Source organism: Genypterus blacodes, unplaced genomic scaffold (assembly GCF_046128005.1).
Source record: "Genypterus blacodes isolate CSIRO-AG114 ecotype Tasmania unplaced genomic scaffold, CSIRO-AGI_Gbla_v1 ptg000158l_1, whole genome shotgun sequence".
NCBI lineage: Eukaryota > Metazoa > Chordata > Actinopteri > Ophidiiformes > Ophidiidae > Genypterus > Genypterus blacodes.
The window spans coordinates 1,345,173-1,371,753 of record NW_027466959.1 but is presented as its reverse complement, the minus strand read 5'-3'; the positions used below and the strand labels follow the sequence as shown (position 1 = coordinate 1,371,753).

General features: G+C 44.0%; 2 protein-coding genes across 7 annotated transcripts in view; both read right to left on the bottom strand.

Moving 5' to 3' along the window:
• Window positions 1-24: 24 nt before the first annotated feature.
• Window positions 25-13,838, bottom strand: cds1 (CDP-diacylglycerol synthase (phosphatidate cytidylyltransferase) 1). The gene is made up of 13 exons (XM_076167388.1): window positions 13,517-13,838; window positions 9,073-9,230; window positions 8,033-8,129; window positions 7,819-7,916; window positions 7,148-7,287; window positions 5,689-5,747; window positions 4,727-4,809; window positions 4,331-4,418; window positions 4,158-4,226; window positions 3,881-4,033; window positions 3,330-3,449; window positions 2,915-3,018; window positions 25-2,468 (listed from the first exon to the last, which is right to left on the bottom strand). The coding sequence occupies exons 1-13, from the start codon at window positions 13,574-13,576 to the stop codon at window positions 2,348-2,350; spliced, it is 1,350 nt and encodes a 449-aa protein (XP_076023503.1). The 5' UTR covers window positions 13,577-13,838; the 3' UTR covers window positions 25-2,347.
• Window positions 13,839-16,818: 2,980 nt separating this feature from the next.
• The window catches only part of wdfy3 (WD repeat and FYVE domain containing 3), a 37,345-nt gene continuing 27,582 nt past the window's right edge, over window positions 16,819-26,581 (bottom strand). For all 6 annotated transcript variants that reach the window (XM_076167355.1, XM_076167358.1, XM_076167359.1 and 3 more), the window contains 27 exons: window positions 26,370-26,527; window positions 26,124-26,201; window positions 25,667-25,897; window positions 24,865-25,033; window positions 24,556-24,719; window positions 24,297-24,445; window positions 23,650-23,770; window positions 23,445-23,530; window positions 22,968-23,048; window positions 22,792-22,846; window positions 22,557-22,676; window positions 22,295-22,412; window positions 21,961-22,067; window positions 21,620-21,773; window positions 21,439-21,530; window positions 21,096-21,308; window positions 20,833-20,974; window positions 20,541-20,695; window positions 20,254-20,412; window positions 19,962-20,141; window positions 19,576-19,758; window positions 19,352-19,445; window positions 18,945-19,094; window positions 18,625-18,858; window positions 18,361-18,472; window positions 18,045-18,242; window positions 16,819-17,227 (listed from right to left, as the gene is read on the bottom strand). In XM_076167355.1, the coding sequence (XP_076023470.1) occupies window positions 17,107-17,227; window positions 18,045-18,242; window positions 18,361-18,472; window positions 18,625-18,858; window positions 18,945-19,094; window positions 19,352-19,445; window positions 19,576-19,758; window positions 19,962-20,141; window positions 20,254-20,412; window positions 20,541-20,695; window positions 20,833-20,974; window positions 21,096-21,308; window positions 21,439-21,530; window positions 21,620-21,773; window positions 21,961-22,067; window positions 22,295-22,412; window positions 22,557-22,676; window positions 22,792-22,846; window positions 22,968-23,048; window positions 23,445-23,530; window positions 23,650-23,770; window positions 24,297-24,445; window positions 24,556-24,719; window positions 24,865-25,033; window positions 25,667-25,897; window positions 26,124-26,201; window positions 26,370-26,527 (3,824 nt within the window). In that variant the 3' untranslated portion in view covers window positions 16,819-17,106. The remainder of the gene's footprint in view (window positions 17,228-18,044; window positions 18,243-18,360; window positions 18,473-18,624; window positions 18,859-18,944; window positions 19,095-19,351; window positions 19,446-19,575; window positions 19,759-19,961; window positions 20,142-20,253; window positions 20,413-20,540; window positions 20,696-20,832; window positions 20,975-21,095; window positions 21,309-21,438; window positions 21,531-21,619; window positions 21,774-21,960; window positions 22,068-22,294; window positions 22,413-22,556; window positions 22,677-22,791; window positions 22,847-22,967; window positions 23,049-23,444; window positions 23,531-23,649; window positions 23,771-24,296; window positions 24,446-24,555; window positions 24,720-24,864; window positions 25,034-25,666; window positions 25,898-26,123; window positions 26,202-26,369; window positions 26,528-26,581) is intronic.

The following is a 26,581-nucleotide window of genomic DNA, read 5'->3' as shown; positions in this document are numbered from 1 at the left end:
AATATTAAAAACATTCCATTTAAAAACACTTTTACCCAAAACAGACTTTATTCCCCTCCGTACAGTAAACACTTGAACATTACCCCCTACTGGTTCACATGTTGATATGTGGCGTTTACATATCACTCTCCTCTCCTTACATTAACATACTTTCTCAATATAATTTTTGCATCTTACTCTGTTCACTATAAAGCTATAGATTTGTGTTAGAAAACATTTCTGCATAGAGCAAATGGAACCAAACATACCCGAACTCATAACCTAGTAAAAAGCAAAACACTGCATGACTATGAAACAAACCTTTTTTACAGTATGGATGTTTGTGTACAGCAGGTTCTTCACTTCAGATAGATATATTAGAATAATATAAACGCGTCCATGCAATAACTTAAGATGTCATTTGGACTACACACACACACACGTGTCAAACAGCACAGAGGCGTCCCCACGCTTCCACTCCACCGCTGCTGCTGCTGTTCTGTGTGTGTCTCCTATTTTTGGTAAGATTGCTTTTCGTCTGAACGTACAGAAATCTGAATTCTCTGGCCTTCGTCTCCTCAGCTTGTACATTCAGAATAGTGTGTAAAGCAGTAGTGTTAGGTCATGGCTTTGTTACACAGACAGTACGTTACAGCTTGAACAGCTGGTCCCAGATCACAACCCCCCCCGCCCCCCCCCCCCCCCAATTCATGTTCAATGAGAGACAAAACCCCAGAAATGAACATTAACTTGGATAAATAATAACATCTACTCAGCTTTCACATCCAGCAGCTGCCAGCCTGACAGAGAGGCGTCACAACAGAGACCCAGTTCATCCATGTCTCCTTTCCTAGTTTGGATTCCTCAGAGCGAGTAGGAGGAACCGGGTGGGAGCGGCGGAGCAAAAGTCAACAACAAAAAGGAAGGAATAAAGGAAGGACAGCGTTCATCTCATCCTACAGTGCTTTGGTAAACGTTTCCTCTGCTTGGCGGCGGCGGAGGAAAGATTAGAATCACAGAATCTCATCAGGAACCAACAGTCTGGTGATGTTGTTGCACATTGAAATGCTACGAAGCTCATGATCCAACAGAATTAAATTAGGATAAAAATCAAACCAATGCAACAAAACATGCAGAAGAACAACAACATATTGCCAAAAATTCCCCCTGGCCTAAGTAATCTAAGTATATGTATATATGTCACACATGTATACATATATGTATATAGATACGAGCCCACAGTGCAGTGCAATCAAAGTAACAACAACGTTTGACTGGAGAATGGAAGCGCTGTCTAATTTCTTTGTTTGTTTGTTTTTTTTTTACATTTTTACAATCTCTAGTAAATGTTCACTCAGTGTGCACGGTGGAGCAGACACATCTACCAGCTCCGTTCCTATAAAATCACTTCTTCATGCTAAAGATTACAAAAGAAAATCTCTTCTTCTTCTTCTGCGTCTGGTTTGATCTTCGCTCCTCCGGCCCGACCCAGACGAGCGAGTCAGGGAGTTTCTCTTCTGCTTTAATCTTTATATCTGCGTGTTTCTGTACAGGGAAACGATCGCTGAAGAAAACCGTAGAGCCTCAACACTCAGCTGAGGTTCCTGCTTTGACGTGCCTACAGTCGATTCATTGTTACGATTAAAACAAACCTAAATCTACTGGAGGTCACATTGAGAAAGAAGAGGAGAAGAAGTTTGCTGTTGTTAGCTAAAGTCAGAGACAGGACTTATATACATGCTACATTCTTTGTTATGCTAGAAATGAAGTGAAAACAGTGCAGAGAGTAGAAACCCCGCTGCGTTATTCATCCTCCCAACAAACCCCAGACAGCCGCCGATCGATGCAGCCTCAGACTCTACAGGCCGGCTCGATGCTGGTAAAGCCTGTGTGATCGTTCTGTTTAGTTTAAACAAGGTGAAACATTTGCCATCAACGGGAAAATGTACAACCAGTCCAGTGTGTGTTGAGAAAGAAAGCCGAGCTCTCCGGAAACAGTTCTGTCTGACGTGTTCTCCAGTCCATTGTGTGAGTCTTAAAGGATGAGCACTGCTAGTTATTCTGTAAAGTTTGTGTTTGATGTGCTGGGATCTGAGGGGAAAAGAAACCAATTTGCAAATGTTTTTAGTTTTAGGTTTTTCTGGCTTTAAAGATCTCTGACGTCTCCTCTGCTATGAGCCGGGATGAGCTATGGGAATCAATGGCAGCCTGACAGAAGCCAGAGAACACATGCTGTGTGTGTGTGTGTGTGTGTGTGTGTGTGTGTGTGTGTGTGTGTTTATGTGTGTGTCTGCTTGCGTGCGTGCTCAAACATCTTTGAACCAGTTGCACACCCCCAGCTGAAGGAGCCGTGTGTCAGCGTGTCTCATTAGGCCGGGGGCAGCATGCCTCTCTCTCTCAGGGTGGAGTGCAGAGTGTGGAAGATGCTCAGCTGCTGCTCCGGCTGCAACATCAGCAGCTGCTGCAGCACCTTGCTGGGGTTTGGTCCTCTGCAAGAGAAGAACGTGCCAGCATGAGGACAGAGGAGAAAACAAACTTTATACATACTTTATGGCTTCAGAGGTCGGTGCTACTCCTCCTGTGTTTTGTGTGAACAGGGGTACAAAGGTCCAGGGACCTTAATGTCATGGAAACCAGCTCAAAGTATCATTACTCACTGTAACAGACCTAAACTGAACAGACATGCACTCTAAATGTCTAAATGACTGTGATGAAGCAGGAGAAGAAGTTAAGTTTCCCCTCATGCTGCACGACAGCGCTGCTGAGGACAGGAAAAAACCCAAAACATGTATTTGTCTTTTTCAACACATAATTGCTTATAAAGTTTTGCTTTGTTGTTACCAAGTTTGTTTACTTAGTGATCTTATAGTATATACGTGATAAGCGAGTGTATCTGCCTGTACATGTCCTGTAGTACTGTAGTCTCTTCCTGTACCTGACGAAGCTGGCGATGTAAACGTGTGTGAAGGTGGCCATCAGGTACTGACAGTCGAATCGGTCCATGATGCCTCCATGGCCAGGAATGGTGTTGGCAAAGTCCTGAGGAGGAGAAAAAAAAGCTCATACTTGTTCTCATAGAGCAGACAATGAATGGAACAATTATTATTATTTGAATTGATTACCTTTATTTTAAATGTATGTTTGAAATAGATGATATGTGTTATCTGATACTATCTTCAATAAAACACACCTGGGAGAAAAAAGTGATCTAAATAATACTTATAATAATACTTATAATAATAATAATGAGGAAATCCTAAATGATAATAAAGAGAACATGTACATGTTCGTGTTGGTTTGGAGAGAAGTTCAACAAAATGAAAAGTGGGAATGCGGGAGATTTTCTTTACTTTAATTTTGAAGGCTCGCTTGAAGCCGCTGGCAAAGAATCCACCAAACGGCCCGATGAGCGAACCGAAGGCCGAGAGGAAAATGCTGTGGATCTGGAACGGGTACAGGTTCACTGTTTTCTAAGGACAGAGCAAAAGATATTACAACGCATGTAAATGAGCAGTGAAAAGCCTCTAATGTGCTCTCGGGTCATGTCGTGTCGTGTAAGTGAACTGGCCCTGTTGTTTTCATAGGTTAGACATTATGCAGTAATAATGTAATGTCGGTGTTAGAGGCTGGTTTAATTCAAATGTCCTCCTATTTGCATGGTACTGGTTTACAGAAACTAAACCTGAGAGCACGACTCTAGGATCAGGTTGGAAATATAGCTGTTGGTGTGAAGTCTTAGAGGAGAAACTCTTATATTCTTTGTCATTTCACTATTTGTTGAGAAGTCTGTTTGTTTAAATACATGTTTTGGTATACACATCCGTAATTACCAGGTCCTCACCAGGTATTAAGCTCTGTGCTCACCCTGTTTGTATTTAACACACTAAGAACAAAGCCTTACCCATCTCAGCATGTTTTGTAGCACAGCGGGAAGCGTGTACTCCCTCATCACAAAGATATCTGAGGGCTCGCATGCGATGGTAAAGGCGTTGGTCTCGCTGTTGTAGCTCACAGGACACACAAAGTCCGAGAACTGACATAAGAGGTAGGCCAGCTGAGGACACGAGACAACACAGGGAAGGGTTCATTCATCTTCATCAGAATAGCGTGAGTTAATAAAACCAGTTTCTGTATCTGCCTTCAGGCCCCGTTTGACCATGTCATTAAAATGTACTCACAAAGAATCCAAAGACCACAGTGGAGAAGAAACCTCCAATGAAACCCTCCCAGGTCTTCTTGGGAGAGAGCTAGAAGAAGGTTAGAGACAGGAACGTCATCATCACCATCTCTCACATTAACGTCACACCACCATTTACAAAGCATAAACAAATACACACACACACACACACACCTTTATCAGCGGAGTTCTTCCAAAGAAAAATCCAAATAGATAAGCCATGATGTCATTGCAGATCACAATGGAGATAGGAACAATGAACCTGGAAAACAGGAGCGACGGTGACGTTAAGAGACGGGGGTGACAGAACACGATCACAAGACAGAACTATGACTCTACCTGATCTACAGTGAGCTGAAAACACAGAGATATGATTACATAATAATGTTGTCAATGTGTAGAATCAGGTTATTATTTAATGGTAATTGGTGTTTTAATGGGACAAATGAGTCTTAATCAAGAGAATGTGTTTACTTCCCTCTATATTAGCCCCACACACAGTTTGTAGTACAAGTGCAGCTACAGTCAGAGACAAGACAGGTTACTCAGGTCTGCCTGTGTCCTGCTTACCAGATCATTCCTTCAAACAGGTTCTGAATGACTAGGTGGGACTGGGTTACCACAATCAACAGAGTCACATGGGTCCAAGCAAACTGAAATGGCAAACATAAACAATGCAACACAGTCACTGCACTGGAATGTAGTAAGGCCGGCTTTGTGTCAAAAACAGTACAAGTATACAGACAGAGAAGGTGGATGAGACTGACAAGAGTGCAGACTGAGACGAGATCAAGTCATGCCACAACACATCATGATGCCCCGACAAACACCGAGTGGGAACACTAGCTGGGGGAATGTGAACGACAAATGCATCGTCACATATTTAGAAGTATTCAAGCGGCATATGCTTTTTGTTAGAATGCTTCATTAATAAATTAGAGAGCGGATAAAACACAGAAACATGAATAAAAGTAATGACTGACAACTGGAGCTGGGACCTTTCCTTATTTGGTCAATACATTATAAAGCAGGGGATCATGAGGTAAATAAATGATTAAGCTAGGTACAGTACAGCACCGGCATGTCCTGGGTATCCTGCCATTAGGATCCATTACTAACTGGGGGTTCTGCCTACACTGACACAGTAAAGCACTTTGCATTAAGACGTCTGTACATGCTTCTCTCGTGTTCACGGATTAGAAACTCCTGCAGGCATTTTTTGTTTTGTTGTGTAAACCTGCCTGCGATATTACACAGCAGAGGAAGTCTGATGTAATGACGTACAAAACTGTGAGCGCAACATACTGTATAGTAGATGAAGCCTTTGTTTAAGTCCATGCTCATGCACGCCTCTTAGATGGATTTAGCATCAAACGTATTTAAATATCACATTACTTGAAGCAGCGTGCAAAATAAACGTTCCTGAAATCTCCTCAGATGTACACGACAGGAAGTAAGATGTAGCAGAATGGGATGAAGAGGAGGGTTAGTGCTGGGGTAGTGGAAGAGGCATTAACTTGGCTGATACACACCATATAAAACTGCAGGCGGTAATGTTTCTTCACTAAACTCAGTACAAACATGCAGAAACCTGTGAAAGAGTAGATAACATGCAGTCAGTTTAAAGAGCACAGATTGAGGAACTATCACACATTGTATATTGGATACAGGGGAGGTACAGTGTGTGTGTGTGTGTGTGTGGCACGGCTTTGACTGAATACTTTTAGTGTGTTAACAAAAACAGCATCAAATGTGTAAATCTCTTTACACATCAACACTGCAAACACACATCACATGAGGGACAAAGGTCAGAATACATCAAACATGTCTGCATGTGTGAGGACGACAGCATGGAGGGGGCACGGCCCTTCAGTCATCAATGTTCAGTTAAAGGAGACATTAATACATCATTTACTCATTTGTGTGTCAGGTAAACAAGTCATACAATGTACAGTCAAGCATTTCATCTTTCTTCTTACATTTACATTGAGAGGGCAGAGTTCAGTGTTGGGGCTTCTTTAAATGCTTTAAGTGCCTTGAGATAACGTTTGTTGTGCTTTGGCACTGTATAAATAAAGTTGAATTGAATTGAATTGTCCGAATGAATTGAGTTGCAATCACATAATGGAAGTCTGTTCAGTTTGTGTCAATTTAAATTCCATTAAAGAGTTTACACGACGTTATAAATAACAGATTTATCGCCTCACTCACAGTATCATTTAAGTTTTCTTCTTTATTGTGACACTTTGATAGACGGCTGTATCTCCACTGATGTAAGGACCTCCCCTGCTCTCACCTATAGCTTGCTGTACTGAGCCTCTAAAGGCAGTCAGGCTGATCTTCCTTAAGCTCCTGCTGCTTTCATTTAGACTGAGTGGGCTTTACATTCCTGTTCCTGGTTAGAAGTCCATTCACCCAATCATTCATGTTAACATGTGACACACAGACACAGACGTGTGAGCCCTTGACTTGAGGTCTTAGGTTGAGGTCATTTGGTGAAGCAAGTTAGGTCGGACGAGCAACACACACACACACACACATCTTCAGACTGTACAGAGTGGTGCGGGAGCTGTCACAAAGAAACTACCTCAACATTATCAGAAGCTTTTGCCCGGAGACGTCAGTGTGAAGCAGCCAACGCTTATCTGAGCCGATTCATTTGAAAGGTCAAAGTGTCTCTCCATTCTACATTTCTGCATGGGCCACGCCCCTTTCTATCAGTTTACAGATATGTGAGTCAGTAGAGTTATCTCACAGACATCTGTCCACACATCACTAACTCAAGGCTCTGTGATTCTACAGATTAAGGACGAGAGCCTGAGTACCGTTGTAAATGTGTTTGCCCTTTTCTTTGTACAGTTATATATTACTCACCTCTACTACAATGTAGTAGAGGTGTTTTAAAAGTACTTTAAAAAGCCGTATGGAAGAGCAGGAGGGCAGAGAGTTTCCCCTATATGACATGTTGTCCTGAGAGCAGGACCTACGTACCTGCGAGGTATAAAGCAAAGGAGATAAAACGGTGATAGCGAGCCAGGAACTGCAGAGGTTCCTCCCTCTGCACCAGAGCTCCAAAGTAGTCTGCTACTGTTTCACCATAAAAGAAGTAGTTCACACAAATGAGGAAGTACCTGGAAACAGAGGAACACACACAGATGTGAACAGGCCAACGTGTTCAATGCACCATGAGACTGAAAAACTAAAGTATCTGCAGCCGTTTGTTCGGCCCACTATATGATTTACTGCTCTGTGTGTGTGTGTGTGTGTGTGTGTGTGTGTGTGTGTGTTAAGAGAGGAGGGAGGGGCTACGGGGCCTAGGTGAGAGCGGCAAGTTTCAATTAGTCTTCATTCACTTCCAGCATGGCAGTGATCTTTGCTCTGGACACTGATTACTGCTGTCTCTAACATACTGTGAACACACTGGGGAGGTGAATGCAAAGGTGACCTGCTAGGAAAACCACAGAAGACACACACACACACACACACACACACACACACACACACACACACACACACACACACACACACACACACACACACACACACACACACACACACACACACACACACACACACACACACACACACACACACACACACACACACACACACACACACACACACACACACACAGAACCTTAAACTTCCCTCATTCTCCTTACCAGCTGAGTGTCCTGAACCACGGGAGGTCGTAGGAACGGTAAACTCTGTACCCAATTGTAATGATTTCTTGGAAACACTTGATTTGGATCGTCATCACCTATGGAAACAAAATGGAAACATAGTAGAAATGTGAGCTCAGGAAAAGGAGGAAGCCGAGCCAATACAAAGAGAGATTCCCTCTCCATGTGACTGTTATAGATCATTGTCGCTCACCACTAATATGAGTGTGACGGGTCCGATAACGATCGTGAGGAAAAATCCAGAAATCATGGCTAAAGACAGAACGCCACGAATCCAGTAGTTCTTCCATCTGGGGGGGGAAAGGAAAATGGGCTTGGTTATGTTTCCACACACAGGGCTGAGGGTTGCTTCAGTTTAAGTCTAATCAATATGAAAATGTATAGATTGCAATGTACTATAAGCTAAAAATGTAAGGAAAATCATAATAAACCGTGAGAGAATAAGGAAGTGCTGAAGAAACAGGATTAGAGAGTGAGTAGGGGGAAAGTATGAATCAATGCCTGCCTCCATAAACCAGAGAATGACTCATAATTAGTAGAATAAATGAGTGAATGTTCCCAGGTAGACCATGGGATCAACCTTTAAACCAAAGCTCTGTGCTCTCTACTGGTCTGCAGAATAAAGAGATCATTCCCACATCTCGTATGTGAGAACCCTATTTACTGCTTTATTTTACAAAGAAACTCTCTCATTACATAAAGAGAAGATCAGTCAAAGTGTTGTGAAGTTGTACAGTGTTGAGTCATGGGTTTGATACTCGATATGAAGCCATGAGTGCCACATTAATCTGTTTTACTTAGTAGCATAATGTATTAGCATAATATTCATTAGTGCTGTGTTCTTGTTAGGCAGCAAAAGCAGTGTGTGTGTGTGTGTGTCTGTAAGTCGACTGTATTCCTCCTCCAAGAACGACCGGCTGTGCAATAGGAACTTCCAGTGGGATTATACAAAGTACAATAAAGACATGCAAAGCAGCAACACAAGCAGACGATGCATTAGGAAAGGACATGCAAGACAGAGACGAGGGAGGGAGGGAGAGAGAGAGAGACAGACAGACAGGCACAATACAGTGGAGTGTTGTTAGTGAGTCTCTCTCCTGCAGCAGTTCTGAGTGATCGCTGAACGCGTATCTACTGATGCTGTGTTGAGACACTTTAGGGAAATAAGTTAAACATCGATAGCATAACACACAGGACAGGAGTCAGACAGACAGCAGTGGGTCTGTCTATTACCTGGGTGGCAGCCCCTCCAGAGCTTTGTTTAGGCATTGTGGAGTGTTGTCTGTCTCTGCTGCGGGGAGGGGGACGTCTGGAGTGTCTGCTTTGGAGTCACCATCACATTCTTCCTCAGGCTCACCCGGCAGGCCGAGTCTGTCCTCGCCGTCAGTCTCCTACCGGGACACACAAAGAGATGACAACTGACTTTAGACACAACAGTCCACGTAAACAACCGACTTGATGAAACTCATAGACACACAAATGTATAAGAGTCATCACCCAATGAAGAGACAGACACACAAGTTGTACTGTGAGGGCTTCTGACACACAACACAATGGCCCTCATTCATCAAGAACTATATTTTTTCTAGCATTTCTGCGAAACGGGAGACATAGAAACAAAACAAGACAAGGGTCTGATTCATGACACGTGTGGACAAGACCCGATTTAATCGTGCCATGGCAGATTGGATGATGAATCTGATCATAAACTGAGTGCGCGTTCTGGCCAATTGGTGATTAAAGGAAACCCCTCAAACACTCCATAAAAGGCTGGATGGATGGATGGATGATATACTAAGACGATGAAAAATAGTTTCTAGGGACTTGTACATATGTACGCATGTATATATTAAATGCTGTAGGTCGGGGAAAAAACGCACAAGCTGATGAAGAAGAAAGTGTTTGGATCTGAAACTAGGAGCAAAGAGATTCTCTCCAGCCAAGAGTCTTTCAGGGCGGAACCGATGGAAGCGATCTCCCGCTGCTGACCCTCCAGCCACCAGAGCGCCAAGGAGGACACAGAGAAGGTGACGGGAGTGCAGGGGCATGCTGGCAGATAGTGCTGAATCACTGGAGCACAATACAAAATACAAAGTGCAGGTTCTGGAGACACTGCAGGGGAGATTGCTGATTGCCAGTTGCAGATTGCTCAAAGGCCTATTTTTAATAACTTTTTCCATGTGTGCTAGATTTCAAAGAGTGGCCGACTTGCTGGAATTTAAATTGCGACTCCTCTGAATCTAAACATGATAGGAAAAATGGGCTTACATTGGAAGAGTTGATGGTCTAGTGAGTATTTCTAAAGTTGACTGACATTTCTTGGTGACCTCTTATTCCTCCTCAGCTCATTTTGATGCAGATTAGCTTTCTGTCCGTCCCCTGACTGATTTCTTGCCTTTCACGGTTGTTTGGTTTAACTTAAACCAAATGAAATCGGGTTACTAGAGGCATCACGGTCGAGACAGAGGGATTTAAGATTTGCCACGAGGTCACTAATCTTGGCTTAGTATAGTTTGCGAGTAAAACACTACAATCAGGAGCAAGTTGGGATTGAGAAGAAAGGAGTCATTTGAGTCAGGAGACGTGTTGGAGAAAGAGGAGCTAGAACGTCTCTACTCTCTTTTTAATGACAAGTTGATCGCTGTTGATTGACACCGTGTAAAGCTATAGGGTCCAACCTGGCAGTGTAAAGTGAGACGGAGAGGAAAACACAAACTACCTGTGCAGTAAAGCTTAGACACATTTAGACTTTTTAAGGATTTTTAAGCTCAACTAACAACTGGCTTTAGAGTTTTCAAACAATAATATTGTTAAGAAATAAAAACCAGATGGAAGCAAATTGAATTTCAGCAGTGGCAGAATAATCTCCAACAAAGAGTTCACATGTTCACTGAACTCTGGACCAAGGGGCTAGCTAGACAAATAATGATAACAATAACAATCCAGTGTTGTAGCAACCCATTAAACTCGACACACACTGCTGTAATTAAGATGTTTTGTGCTTAAATCAACAGAAAACAAATGACTACAAAACAAAATAGCATTGCCACAGCCTAATGAAGGGAGGATACAAAGCTCTCTCCCTGCCGGCTTTTGGGAAATCAGAACCATGCCACCATCTTCTCCTTCCCCTCCTACCGGAATATTAACAAAGACTTCTTCAGGAAGTCCTGGTAATGAGAGGACTCAAGCTTGACGGCCCAATCAGAAGCCACGCTTCGAAAAATCCACCATCATCCCCGTACCCCAGAACAACAGCCTGACCAGCCTCACTCCAGCAAACAGTCCAAGCTTCACCACTCTGAGCTAAGAAGCACCTTTCAGCCTCATTTCAGGTTAACATCTGTGCGATTTCTTCATTTAAGGCAAAGAACATTAAAGAAGTTGCCGGAACTGAAGAAGCACTTTCAGAAATAGTAATAAAAAAATTCTATCTACTCTAAGATTGACCTATTAAGAGTGAGCGGAAGGCTGAAGGACGGATGTTCCATTCTAAGAGACGGTGGAAATTTCACCACCACTTAATGTAATAAAACACATCAGTCTGCTGGAACAAACGCAGCCTCTCATTGGTCAGACAGCAGCTCTACAGGCTGTCTAACCCTCTGAACCCCTAATTTATGACTTAAGTAAAGGGATCCTAACACTGCCTGAGATGATGTGTGACAGGATTATTGTTGTGGTGCTGTAGGAAGCACGAGCACATAGCGGTGGATCAAGCTGTGGTTCAGTTACATGAATGAGAAAGCTTCCATTCAGACAACTTCCTCATTTCTGTTTACCTTACTCCTGTTTGTACTTAATCGTAGTGACGGCGGTGTCATAGCCGCTACAATTTGTTTCCGTGTGAACACAACCTGTCAAAAAAAAAGTAAACAAAGGCCATGTGCTTTCTGAGGCATGTGTGTGTGTGTATGTGTGCAGGACAGGTTAAGATGTGGTACCTAAAGAGGGCAGCCTGTGTGTGTATACAGCCTATATATATAGCCTGTGTGTAGTGCAACTTTAGTTTCACTTGAAAATAGAATGTTTCTTTTTTGTCCAGTTAATGTTATGGATGATTAAAATTGTACTGAATTTCCATTGCAGGTGGAGACAAGATTGAGTGACAGACTACAGAATGACCCCCCCCTACAATTGCTGTAGAGCTGCCATTGAAGGCTCCAATCAGGAAATCTTCAGTTACTACAAAACAAACAGCAAAGATGTCGCAACTGCGGGAAGGTTTGCGACCCACCCTCCCGCCCACTTCTTCATTAACCTCTTGCAGGGCCGATCCTTAAGGCAAAGTGTTTGTGTGGTTTCAAATGTCGAGTGTTGCGCAACCTTGAGAGCACTTTTTTGCGCAGTTCCACACATGAATACCTGACAGCAAATGACAGGCAGCAGGCATGACAGTGAGCTGGCTGCTGGCCAAATCACTGAAGAATCTGCAGTGGATAGGAACTCTCAGTCAAACGCTGACAGCATATTACAGCAGAGGAGAAACAGAATTGTACTTGAATGAAGCCACTGGGTCTGCAAATGACGATTTACAGGACACAGAACCTTTAGTGGAGTCGCAGAGCGATCTCATCTTCACGCTGATGGCGTGACTGAAGGTTTTTATTGCTCCATTACTAGATTTGGAGCAGATGACTTGAAACAAAGGAAAGCTGGGTTCTGAGCTTATTGTGCAAATGTGAACACGGAGTAGTGGACCTGCCAAAGTGACTAAGTATGACATCATCGCCATGCAGAGGCGTTCAAGTCAGCAGCAAGAGAAGAAGGAATCCACATGTAGAGCAGTAGAGAATGAGTGACACATTTGGTTTAATATCGTTTTCAATTTTGATGCCATAGTTGCATTTATGCTTACATGTTACTCTTAAAGGAAGGACGGTTAAAGTGGCTTGTAAGCCCCCTGCTGTGGTCTTTTACACCAGATAGTCTCTGTTAAACACTCTTGTTATACACTTTTGTCTGAAATCAAATAACTGTACTACATTGTCCATTTCACACAAGACAGCCTGTAGTAATCATTATAACATAGAGTTCAGCTTTAAAGAGAAGGATCTGATGGGATCTGTTCTTACCACTGTGGGGTCACTGTTTGAATCTAAGTCTGTCTAAATGGAAATAAGGTCAACTGAAAGAATAAAGTCTTGACATGTTTAAGTACGAAACTCCAATGTAAAGAAAAAAAAAAAAAAAGTGACGTCACTACACCTGAACAGATATAGTGGTATTTACAGCACTGACGTATTCTTTGTAGCGTTACACAATCAGATCATCAACAATATGTATCTCAGGTGCTGATCACTGTGAGGGGAATGTGGACCCTGTGGACCAGGACCCTGTGCGGACCCTCTGGACCAGCTGCGGTCCAGTGAGTCTGCAGGTTCTGGGGTTCTGCGCTGCTTTAATCACGCAAATCAAACTTCCAAGATGAACAGACTGAGCCTCGCGACGCAGACACACACACACACACACACAAACACAAACACACACACACACAGCTCTGTCATGACATCATCCACCATGTTGGAGACGTCAACAGCTCGTGAGCCGTCGTTACTTAGATACTGCGACGTTTGTGTGCGCGCGCCTCAGGATTACCCGAGCTAGCTTACTGTTAGCCGCTCCGCTAAACTGTCAGTCCAGCTGTCCCTGTGTATGTGTGTGTGTGTGTGTGTACCTTGTCACTGGTGCTGTCCGTCTCTCCTGCGCCTCCAGCTCGCCTCCTCAGCTCCGTCATGTTTGACTCGTTTGTTGCTGTGACGTTTAAATGTCACATAAACTCCTGACTCACTCCGCGTTCAGACTTAATAACGTCGTTATCTGTGACAGTGAAGCTTTATCGAAGCTGTAGTCACCGATTTAACGAACACAAACGTCTCTACTGCTGCATGTGTTTGTTTATCAGCGCAGCAGCTCCTCCTCTTCCTCCTCCTACTCTTCTTCTTCTGCTACTCTTCTTCTTCTTCTGCTTTTCTTCTTCTTCTTCTTCTTCTTCTTCTTCTTCTTCTAGTGACTCATTAGCGCCCCCACCTGGACTGGAGTTTGTAACAAGACATTACTGCAGAGAATAAAGATGGAAACTTGATCTTCGTGTTTGTATAAACGAAGGTGACGTTCAGGTTTATTAAACCCAAACTTCACAGCAACCAACCGATAGCTGATATTCTGGTCTCAAATGGTTCCGCCAATCATATGGCTGCTTTTTGTTTACGCCCATTTCTTATGTTACAGATCATTGGTTACATTCTCATTGGTCATCTTTGCATTTTAATATATTCTTGCCGAAATTTACTCCACCTGGGTTTAAACTGAGTCACGGTTTGTTTGTTTGTTTTGTTTTTTCATTGAATAGAATAAGGTTTGATGTATCTCCTTCCAAATTAATCAGTTCATTCACCCATTGGGAGGTTGGTGCATCTCTTTATCTCTCCTCCACTCTGAATAGGACAAACCCAGCTTCTTCAGTCAGAATGAAGGCAATCTGAAGGTAATGAATCAGGGAAAGCCCCAATTTGTGATTTGGTGAGATTGAATTCAGGCATTCAGCTCACCTGGATATTATCTCTCTCTCTCTCTCTCTCCACTGCTTTGCATGCTTTTTTGTTTAATCCCACAGGAAGTTCCTATTGCACACCCAGCAGTTGGTGTCTGATACATTAGTTGTCTTACATTTATTGTCTGTGAAGCTTCTTAGTCCTCCCTGTCCTGGCATCTAGACTTGCTTCTACATTCAGGTTTTCTCTGGAGTTTTTCCTCATCCCTTTAAGATCTTACACTGGGTTTCTTTGCCGGGGTGCCATGCTAAAGCAAGGAGTAATAAGTGTTCAGCCGTGTAAAGTGGCCTTAGATTATCCAATGTAATTGTCTTTTTCGTGTTCAGGAGGGTTATTAATCCTTATTGCATACTTGATGATTGTTTCAGGCTTCGTGTTGCGTTGAATAATCAATTCTAACATCTTTCAAAACATGTATAAAAGTAGAAACCATCACAACGTCTTTAGTGGTAAACAGCAATTTATTTAACTGAAATGAAAAAGAATAAGTACCAGATCTATTGCATTATTGTAACATTTTGATTGTATAAAGTTACTCTACGGTTTATTTTTTTATTGGATGTAGTGAACACAAATATACAAGGAACATTCAGCTATCACAGATTGCACACCAAATACTGTAGTAATGCAGTCCAAGTATTGCAGTACAAGACCACCAAAATAACCCAGGATGCTCTGTTCTTCTTCTTCTTCTCTCTTAAATCCATAATTTTTTACAGTACAAAGATCCACCCAGAGCTGCAGATTCCCTCAGCAGCTCCGGACACAAACCGTTCGTTCAGAGCTCGGAAACATTCCATCGAGAAAAAATGCCACAAAAAAATAAACCTATGAGAACAATAAATGGCGCTGGGACGCTGTAGAATGCACTGACACAGAAAGTCAGCAGTGTTAATAGACATGCACCTAGTAACAAAACTTGCCGAAACAGCAGTAATCATTTTAAAATTCTAAAACCAGTTATAATTGCATAAATACTTTGTACAATTAATTTACCACCGTGAAATGCAACCTCTCTGTTAAAATGACTGTGGCCAACGGAAACTGCATTCAATAAAAACTGTTTTTTTTGTTTTTTGCTTTTTTCTCTCGTACGTCTGAAGGTGCAAAGAAGCTTGAACGATAAGAGGATTTAACCCTTTCAGCTCGATGCCATGTTACAGTACATACATGTAGAGTGATGACAGGAGGAGGAATTAACAGAGTGCATATTGTGACATGAGGGAGCCGGTGGGTGAGGGGGAGGGGAAGGGGATTAGATCTACTGTACATGTGTAACAGCTCCATTAAGTGGGTTGCTTTACATGTTTGCGTCTCCATAAGGACGAGTGAGGAAAATATAACGACGTTTCTTGATAGAAAAAAGAAAGCAGCATGAGTGTACGGTTGCCCACAGCACAAACACATGGAGAGATAAAGTGTCTAACGAATGAAAACAATGTGGATTTCCCTAAAAATTGTTCGATTAATTCAAGGAGTTCAAATGAACATTAAATGTGTCAAATCAACACCTTTATACGGTAACTGGGATATGTAATACCTTGAGAAATGAATTACTGATGCATTTTACTGGAACTTTGATTCCAAAACGTATTCACTGAAGCTTTCAGATGCTCAAAGAATGAACACAAACAAAGAAACATTGGATTTATGGATGTGAATGAGATGAAAACTAATCTATCTCAGTCTCGTCCCGTTACTACGTCAGTCTGTAAGCCTGTACCACCTGAACATCAGACAGGATGGACAGTTGAGTGATCGATGCCCCTGGTGGAAAAAAAAGAAAACTACAATACAGCAAGGTGAGTGTGTGTATGTGTGTGTGTGTGTGTGCAGGTGATGCTTCTCTTTTTTTCCACCACAATTAATCTTAATTTTACACTGGAAATCACTCAAAACTAAAAAAAAATGTCGACGCTCAGAGTGAAAGAAATGTAATCTGACTTAATGTTTGACTTAAATGAGGATTTAGTAAAAAAAACACAACAACAGCAGCAATGAATGAATGAATACATAAAGAAAAAAAACATTTTACAAAACATAAATGATGGCAGTCGTTTGACAATGTGGGCAACACACATTCAAAGTATAAAACAAATCATATTCATATAAACAATAAAAAAGAAAAACAATGATGACTTTAGGATGAAAACGAGTCGTTCTGCATAATTAAGACCCGCTGGTAAAATCAACCCACGGACATTTAATACGGACATCTCATTGATTCAACCAAGCTCCGTTCCCGCTCTATAGAGTCTTCCTCTGGCCGCGCTCTCACACATCTAAACACAATCAGTCCTGCTCTTGTCTTTAAAGCCAGCGGTGGTTAGTCACGTTGCTATGTTACAGGCTATGGTTTCTCCTCATGATCTGATTTTGTTTTTGTTCTCCGTTTGTCCCTTCAATATTTAAAATGGTCCTTGCAAGTTTGTTTTTTTTACAATATGCACAAGTTTGTTTCTGCGTCTCACTATGAAAGAGGCTTTGATCCGGTCAGTCAGTGAGTGGAGACTCTCTTTCTTTCTTTCCTTTGTCTTTCTTTCTTTCCCTATGTACGTTCGTCCCGCCTGCTTCACTGAGCCGAGTGAAGGAAGTGTTACAGTCTGACAGAGTGTTACAGCGTGTGTGTGTGTGTGTGTTACTGGAGTTACTGTAAGATGGAGGATTTTGAAGGATATTTGCAGAATGTTTGTGAGGGCTTTGCAGGCACAGCTCAGTGTCTGCTGCCGTCCTCTGCGCTTCGCTCATGCTGCAGGTTGTAGTAACAGTTCTGACAAACTCGCACCGGCGAGGAGATCTTCAGCCTTTTGATCTCCGACTGGAAACGACTGCACCTGCAAACACAAAGACAAAGAGTGGAAGGTGAGGAATGATCGCTGAACAGAGAAACACTGAAGGGTGCAACAACAAAGAAGTGAGGAGGGAAAGGCAAAATCAGCTCTAAAAAGTCAAATAAGGGAAAAGAAAACGCCCTCAGCATCATTGATATGCAGCACTGATCTAATTATTGTAATGCTGAGATCCTGAGAGGGTCCATCTGAGGAAGACAGGTAAGAAAGTGTGGAGTTAGATGCATCATCAGAAGTGATGAACACACAGAAACCTGCAGCAGCTTCATCATCTGTGACGGTGAAGGATCCTGGGGTCGTTCACAAGTTAGATGATAGATAAATGCACTTCTGTTTGACCTAATAGTCTTTATTTGATGTATATAAAAGAACCAAAAAACACACTTTCATTTTTGATTGACTCAAGAAAAGGGGGCGGAGTCAAACTACTTGATTTGTACTCTTCCTGCTGTTCAGATTACTGACTTAGATGACAAAGCGAGTTTAAAATTTCAGCTAATTTTGGTCGGTGTGAGCAAAAATTGCCCCATAAATAATAATAATAATTTCCTACATTGCCCTACCAAGGCCAGAAAAGCAGAGACACACCATCATGAACATTACATTAGCAGTATAACCAGTATAAGTATTCATTCATTTGCTGTCTCTGAAACATCAAACCTCTTATTCCTTTTGTATTCTGGCATTCAAACCCTTCCTGTGTAAACATGAGAGCAGTCATTCATTCAGATGCTCTTTCTATTGCACATGTAAACACGGCCGTGCAGGAGAGCGAGGACGCTGCGGTGGGTGGGTTCCTTACTTCTGACAGAACAGCTGGCCGCAGTTCCTGCAGTGATGCCGTCGCTCTGTGAGGGAGAAGCGGACAGAGCAGCCAGAGCAGCTGTCCACCACCTCGTCCTTCACCCAGTGGTCGGCCGCCGAGCGACCCGGCTGATCGCTGACCGACCAGCTGAAGACACGGCCGCGCCCGTCGCCCACCAGGATCTTACTGTGGTCCCTGAACACGGAGAGGCAGAGGAAGGTTAGAATATAAAGGAGCCGAGACAGAGACACAGACAGACAGACAGACAGACAGACAGACAGACAGACAGACACACACACTCTCTCTCTCTTACTTAGAGATGGCCATTGAGGTGATCTCAGCTGGGTGAGCGTTGTCTTTGCGGTCGAATGCCGTATGCATGGTGAGTTTGCTCCGGAAGACCAGCTGGCGTTCCCATCTATAGCCTGTGGACACACACACACACACACACACACACACACACACAGCAGAAGTCATCAATGGAGCAGGGCTGGTTCAGTAATACAGTACACAACACGATGATGATGAGAGAGTGATGACTTCCTGTCTGAGGCTCAGTAAGCTGTAGTCCACCTACCTGCCCTGAGCTGGTTGTAGGTGCGTGCCTCCATGCTGGAGGGTGGGAGGGGCTGCATTACAGGGCCCTGGGCCGGGTGAGCAGGATGTGGGTGGGGGCCCTTGGTTTGGCCTTCAGAGTAGTTGACAAACACAAAGCCGTCCTTCTCGTCGATGCTGAGAGTGTCTGACCAGCGATGTGAGTCGTCTGAGCCGCTGTCCATCGACCACGAGGCTCCGGCTCGGCCTGAGGGACCTGAAGAGATTCAGAAACAATTTAGTATGGTGGAGAATGTGGTTTAGTGTGTATGGATGGGTCTGATGTGAAGCATGTGTTGGTACCTCTGGTTCTGTGGACGGCACTGCTGGGCTGGCTGCTGCTGCCCTCCACTGTGGGGGGGTTAGACGGGGCTTTGGGCTCCTGACTGAGACTGGCCTCCTCTCCGTCTGACTCACTGCTGTCCTCCTCACCATTATGGCACACTGCACCCTCTGAAGCAGGAGAGAGAGGAGGAGGAAGACAGTCATAAAAATGTAAAAGCTTCTTCCTCATTACCCCCAGAGTCGGCCAGAGAAGACCCTGCTGATTCAGTTCCACTCACAGGAGGATCAACCATTACTGTGGAACCTTCTGTCATAAGGCTGAATCTTTTATTTTTCAAGGTATAAATTGATTCTTTAGGAGAATTGAATGAAGCTAATCAACTCTTCCTCGATCTGAGTCCCACCCTTCCTCATCTTTTACTCACCGATCTTCTCCTCTACACAGCCTTCAGGCACATCTGGCTCCACTGGCTCTAGAGCAGGGGTTTCTGGGACTTGGAGGAACTCCATTCTCCAGAACTGAAAGAGAAGTTCAATCAAGCACAGTCAGAAAACATCTGCACCTCCAAATCCTAAGTAGTCTGATAAGAATCCACTCTAGATCATCTTTAGCCTGAAAATCAACTCTATATAACAAGCATGAGGTTACCCTGACGACGCCATCGGAGTGCCCGGTGACGATAACGTTCTGTGTGTCCCACTCGTTCATTTCTGACACGCAGCAGCACAGGATCTGCTGGCTGCGGCCTGTGAAGGTGTTGGCGCTAGCGATGGGGCTGCCGTTGATGCTCCAGACGTGAATGTGTGTGCCTGCGCAGGACACGATATCACCCTGTATACACACACACACAGAGCACACACACAACACACAGTTTGTTAGTACTGTCTATATCTGTACTGTCTGTTCTTGTGTTATTGAACTCTTCTCTATCATCTATCTTCTTAGATTAGTGGTATTTTACTTAACAGTGAATGCAGGAGAGGTTGTTTTTGTTTTTCCAGTGAGAAAGGGAGAAAAGTCTGCAGCCGACTCACCGTTAACTCATTGATACACAGAGCAGAGACGGGCGCCCGGTGTCCTCTGAGCTGCGTGACGAAGGACAGCTTGTTCAGGTCCCAGATGATGCAGGTTCGATCCCGTGAGCCACTGACAACAATGTGGTACGCTGACGACGCAGTCATACATGTGACGGCGTCCGTGTGTCCCAGTAACGCCTGAGAGAACACATTTAAAACATTTAGTACCTACAGATGGTTGATGTAGCGTCACTGTGTCTGTCTCCAGTGTGACGTGTGAGGCAGGAGTGTGTTGTGTTCTCTGGTTTACCTGTTTGAGGGTGAGGAACTTGGCTCTCTCCTTGGATGTCCCCGTCTCCCATACACACAGGGTGGCGTTGGTGCCGCCGGTGATAAACAGTTTAGGGTTGGGACAGATGGCACAGAGGATCTGACCCCACTCTGATAGACTTTCATAAACCACCACAGCCTGAAACAGAAGGACAAAGAGGGGCAGAGTTTGATTAGAGATTAGAGGAGTTTGCTAAAGAAGTTCTGATCCAATGTCAGATCTTAATCAATTCAAATGTGAGCCCTGTTAAACTAAATATCTCTCACCTTATCTGACTCATAGTTCGCCAGGCGGCAGCTGAGGTCTGCGTAGCCCCAGGCGAAGCTCTTATTCCACGACGGGGGAACCAACACTTTGTTTTGCTCCACTGCAAGAATGCCTTTGTCCGTGCACACGATCTGTCCCACAGGCTCCTTCAGCTCTGCACAAGGGAAGGACAAATATGAGAGAGCGGCCCAGATCCAGGGGTTTACAGATGTGATGTTGAAGCGTCGCCTCAAAAGGTCACGTAGTCAGTAAATGTAGCTGTATGTTGCTGAGCCTCATGTGTACGTTTACCTTTGACAGGTGCAAGAGACGGTCTGAGATTGTCCAGATGATGGAAGAAGATCTTGTCGCTGTTTAAGCTTGGGGGGATGCTGGTTACGTCGCCGTTGGCCTTACAGCGAACCCGTTTAGGAGGGTGGGGCTTCTTGAACAACTGACACATAAACAGAACAAAGGTCAGAGGACCAGACAACGACCTAACAACAACAATATGTTGGTTATTGGTTATAATTATGATTATCAATGTTAAACTTGTCAACTAGCTGTTTGTGCACCTGCTTAGGGATCTGTCCAAAGTTATTAATGAAGCCGATGGTGGCCGTCTCCTTCAGCGGGTCATTGATGTTGTAGATGTCCACCTGTCCCTCGTAGAACAGGTGGTGGAACACATTGACCGCCTCCACAGCTGGAGGACCCTGCTGCTTGTAACCGAAGATCAGGTCGATCCACTCATGGAGGTGTGTAGATACATACTCACACTCCAGGGCCTGGGAGAGAGAAAAGATAAGCAAACTGTTACACACTGACACTGCTGAGTCATCATACAGGGTTACAGATGAAAGAGGATGAAAGCGGTGGCCTATGCTAACCACAGACTGGACTGCGTTAACTCTGTACCTCTCTGTGGACTCTGATGAACTCCCGAGGGTCCCCCTTGGCCCAAGGTGGCAGGATCACATCGCCCAGCTTGGTGCCGTTTTGTTTGGCACCTGGTAAATGAATCAGGACAGGAGATTAATATTCACGTGCTCAGTCACCTCACCCGGGTCATGTCTCATCCAGCCTCTCTCATACTGACCGAGGTCAAAGTTGTTGGAGTTGAGCAAGAACTCAGGCAAGTAAAAGAACTCAGGGATGAGCTCCTTCACGTCGGCCATGTTGTGCTTGGAGGCAGAGAGCCAGGCTTCACGCACACTGTGGAACATTCGGTCGGCCAGGTCAAAATGACCTCCCTGAGAAATGACAAGAACACAATCTAATGCATTCAACAAGACTTAACACTGATATCATGCAAGACATTATTAAGATTCATATTCTTGTAACATTTCAAATGTCGTGGCTTTCTTGACATATCATTAATTCCATGAGTAACATGGAGTCAAACTTCCAGTAGGTTGGGTAACTGAGCAGGAGTCAGACCTGAAGCCGGAGGAAGATCTGGGTGAAGGGTTCCATCCGGACCAGGTAGGAGGCTACAATCATGGCTGATGAGTAATGGGTGCCGTAGTGGTAAGCTGGGGTCTCACCTGGTGTGACACAAAACACACATGTACATACAGTATGTGAAACACAGCCTCAGTGCAGAAATTGTTTAGAAATATGATTGTTATATCAGAAATACAACACAAAGTAGAATGACTGCTATGTGGATCACTCTGTTGTCACATGGGAACAACATCACCAGACTGAACACTAAATCTGTGCTCCATACTTAAATAAATGCAGTCTGCTGACTAAACTCTGGAGGTCTTACCGATGGGGTCTTCCCAGTCCTTGTACCTCTTCTTGTATTGTGTCAGTCGGTCATCTGTTTGGGCTCCCATTGGCTTGGCCAGGTTACGGAATGTCTTTGGGTTGGACAGATCCAGCTCCTGGAGAAATGCAAACACAGTGACTAATGATGTCAATTGTGTTGTCATAACAAAATAACAAAACAATCCTCCTGGAGCTATTATGGATATGAGCTCTAGTAAGTGTTTTGATTGAAAAACGTATGGAAAATAAGCAGCAGTTACCTCTGCGTCGTAGTCGGCCAGGATCCAGGGAAAGACGGGGTACTGCATGAGGTCATTGTAAGAGCGTCCAGCCAGTGTGTTTAGATGCATCAGATACTGGAAGTTACTGATTTCTCCTCGCTGCCAAAGACAGGGAAACACAGACTTAAGATGTGGTTTCATTTCTTTACAGGTTTTCACATCATCTTTTTTTCCATCAGCCGTATGTTAACAGCAGGAGTGAAGTGATTCCTACCTCCCATCTCTGAGTCACTGACTTCTCCCCCACTAGAGTGCTGAGGAGCCCAGACCTGACAGATACAAATGAGGGGTCAAGTTTGATTCAGTGCTGACAAATCTCCTCCAGTCTGAAAGCATTTGTCATTTAAATTCTTAATTAAAACAATAATGAGTCATGTTGTGAGTTTGTACCCTTGTTCCACGCTGGTGTTGGGCCTCTGGCCTGAGACCGACTCTGAGCTGTCTGCCAGGGAGGGAACCACTGCCAAGAACCTACAGGGGGAAATCATTTCATAAATACAATAATGCCTTTTACATAAATCCTAAACTTGATGAAATGTACAAGAGTGGTATTACATTTGTCTTCTCAGATTGATAATGTAGGAACACTAGAGGCTTGTGTTCAGTCTGTCAGAATATTTTTGAACAGCTGCTGCCTTTGTAAAATTCCTTCTTCCTCCAAATCCAGCCTTCATTAGTCGTGCTAACTTGCTTTATCTTTATCCGTGGTCTGTATTTGAGCAAATTAGTCAAATCTAACACAGCTAATTAAACATTTACGACAAAATATTTGAACTATTCCTCCTACGAATCCAAATTACAAGCAGCGGCCTTTGATCAAGCATGTGTTCCCCCCTGCTGTATCTGTGTTCAGATGAAGATAAGTACCTCTGATAAACTTTGTTCCGGACTCCCTTCTGGAATGCTAACAAATAGTTCCTTCCATCTGCAGAGAAGACCTCCACTGCCATGGGCTTTAAGAGGAAGACACACAGGGCAGTTCTTACTCAAGAGATCATTTAAACATCAGCAACACAACATCTGATGTGTTTACATGTTAAAGTGATATAGAGCAATACGATGTGTATAGTACCTGTAAAAGGTATCTTCTCTTGTGGACTTCCTTGATGTCTTCATAGGCAAAGATGCTGCAGGTCCTCTTCAGCTGGCTCTGTCCTTGTCTTGCTCCTCTGGGAATAATGGCCTCATGCAAACTGGACACACATGACAGACAGCAGACAGTGACTCTTTCATGCATCAATCTACTCTCAAAAACAAGCATGTCTGTCCCACTGGGGTCTGATTCCTCCTGTCAGCTGTCTCTCCATCCTTCTGGAGGTTTCAACGGTGAACTCAGAATCCCCCCCTTTCTGAAATTTAGTTCTAGTTTCCTTGGACTGAAACTGAAGGTTTTCATTTAAGGTTGAAGGCTCTAATCTATGTTAATGCCTAGCAGGTAGCAGAGCAGCAGGTATCAGGTCTCAACAGTCAGACATTTAACTACTTTACCTTATGATGAAAGGATTTAGTAGTTGTCAGATTGTCTTGCCTGTTCAAGCTATCTAGTGTTATTGTAAGTTTTTTGCTATTGGATTGTTTGGATTGTTTGTATTGGATGTGTGCTGATTTTGAGCCTAGCCCGTCACCCTGATTTCTGTCTGCTTGATCTTCATCATTAAAGACAGTGACATTGTTCTTTCATTGCTCTCTTCCGGTGAGTGACGCAGCAGGTGGACCTACTTGGGAGGCAGCGTGTCGATGTCCCTGATCTCCCTGGAGACAGTCATGGTGTAGCCATCGATCACATAGAAGTGCTCCTTCCCAAAGAGCAGCAGGCCCTCACTGGTGTCCAGGCCCTGCACCCTGGCACAGCGGTACATGTGCTGAATCTGGAACAGCAGAAGAGTCATGGAAATGTCAAACCTCCAGCCTCCTCTGACTTGGAAACCAGAGCTCATTATGACTTTATTATTGTCATGCTTGTGTATCCCGTTCTGACCTTCTCCCCGTCCTCCAGGAGACGCAGCAGCGATGTGTTGTTAGTCTTCTGCTCCTCTTCCAAGCCCCCAGACTCCAGCAGCTGGTCCTGCAGCTGCTCCTGACTCTCCTCATCTGTCCCGTCTGCTGTGGAGCGAGACCTCTTTAGAGGAGCCTTCACCAGGCCTGGACAAAGAGGAGACACAAGTGTTATGGAAGACTGACAGGTGACAGCAACAGTTATTGTTCTACTTTAATACACACCTGATAAAGGTATTACTGTACTGATTAAAAGGTTTGTCCAAAAACTGAACTGGTGTTCTCTCCATACCTTTAACTCTTGCGATGGTGTCCTCTCCATGCTCAGGCTCGTGCTGGGTGGTTTCCCCCTCTGTGCTGTGCTCTACAGAGTGCTGGTACATGCCAGGGTTGCCAGATAATAAACGCATGTAGTAGTCCTTGCTGTCGTAGCTGACTGCCCGGCGATAGCGCTGAGGCCTCTGGAGAGACAAACGGGTGAAGTTACTGTGAAGTGCACGGCTTAGCGGCCCTAGAATGGATGCATGGTGACTGTTGACATTATTAGGAGAAGAAATCATCAGTGAGGAAGGTAGGTATGCTAAAAGAGGGAGATGTTTAGACTGCTTCAGATGCTTCAGACTGTTCCAGATGCTCTTTAACATGTCAGAGGAAAATGTCATATCTACCTAAAGACCCCCCAAGTCATGCCACACTCCAGTTACTGTATGAGCTTGCAGATAATCTGGAGCCGACAACAAAGCCAACCCACACCATCTCTGGAGCGACAAAACTCAAACATTTCCTGCTCTCGTTTCCTGGCTCCTGGCTCATTCCAGTGTTGGGTTGCAACATAAGCTGGGATCTCACAGGCTTTTGTTTTTAAATGCTTTAAATGCTGCTCCTGGTGCTGGAAGCTGTGCTGCATCAAATGTCCCCATGTATCAGGTTTCCAAACCAGGAGGGCCTTATATGGTATACAGATAAAGCAAACATGCATAATAACAAACATATCACAGTCATTCTTGTTAGAAACACATGTACATACACACATACATGTATATTACATACTTAGATGTAGCAGGATGCAGGATCTTAACATTGGATTGACTTACTATAGCTGAGTTGGTGTTTGAATCCGTGTCAGGGATGTAGGGGTAGTGGATGTAGAACATATCATTGCGGACCATCTTCTTCCTCATTCTGCAGGGTCCCTCCGTCATCTCCAGCACAAACTTGTCCAGGTGGGAGCCGATGGGCGGACCCCACAGGCCTCGCTCACGCAGCAGCTCGTACTCGATGGAAACCCACTCCTCTGTCACGTATTTCAAGGCATTCTGCTGCCGCTGGGGGAGGAAAGGTTTGAGTGGAGTGTGAGGCAGAGTGTCTGAAGCTGAATGAGGAAACGTCTCATTTCACAGATTCTGCTGCTACATCTCATCAAACAGATGTTATTTGCTGCTAAGGTTATATTTTATATGTTGTTAAGTCAACTGTCATAGGATGGAATACAATTGTTGACTGCACAATTCTACATATATATATATCATATATAATATTCAGGTGCTTTACCTCTTGGTATTCTTTGTACTGTATGGCCACGAGGTCTCGTACCACGGCAATGTGTGTAAACATCCACTGGAAGGTCTCCTGTTGATGAAAACATGAAGTCCATGTAAACACCATGACAACCATGTAAGCCACAGTAGGTGATACAGGAGGAGCTGACTGCAGAATATAAAGTAAGCATACAAGGCAAGAACCTCAATCTACTCCCACCCCTGATTAGATGTCAGTGTTGTGTTGGTGTGTGTGTACCTGTGCAGATATGCTGTTCTTATTCAGGCTGTTCTCCTTTTTATTGCGGCGAACTCCAGTGAGCTTTGAGAGGCCAAAGCCGCTGCTCACTCTGGACAGCTTGGACTGGGTTGCTGGTGCAACGGTCTCACCTCGACTAACACACTTCTTCTCAAGGACTGACCGATACCAAGAGGATTGAAGCAAGCAGAGGGAAAGACAAAGAGGTACGT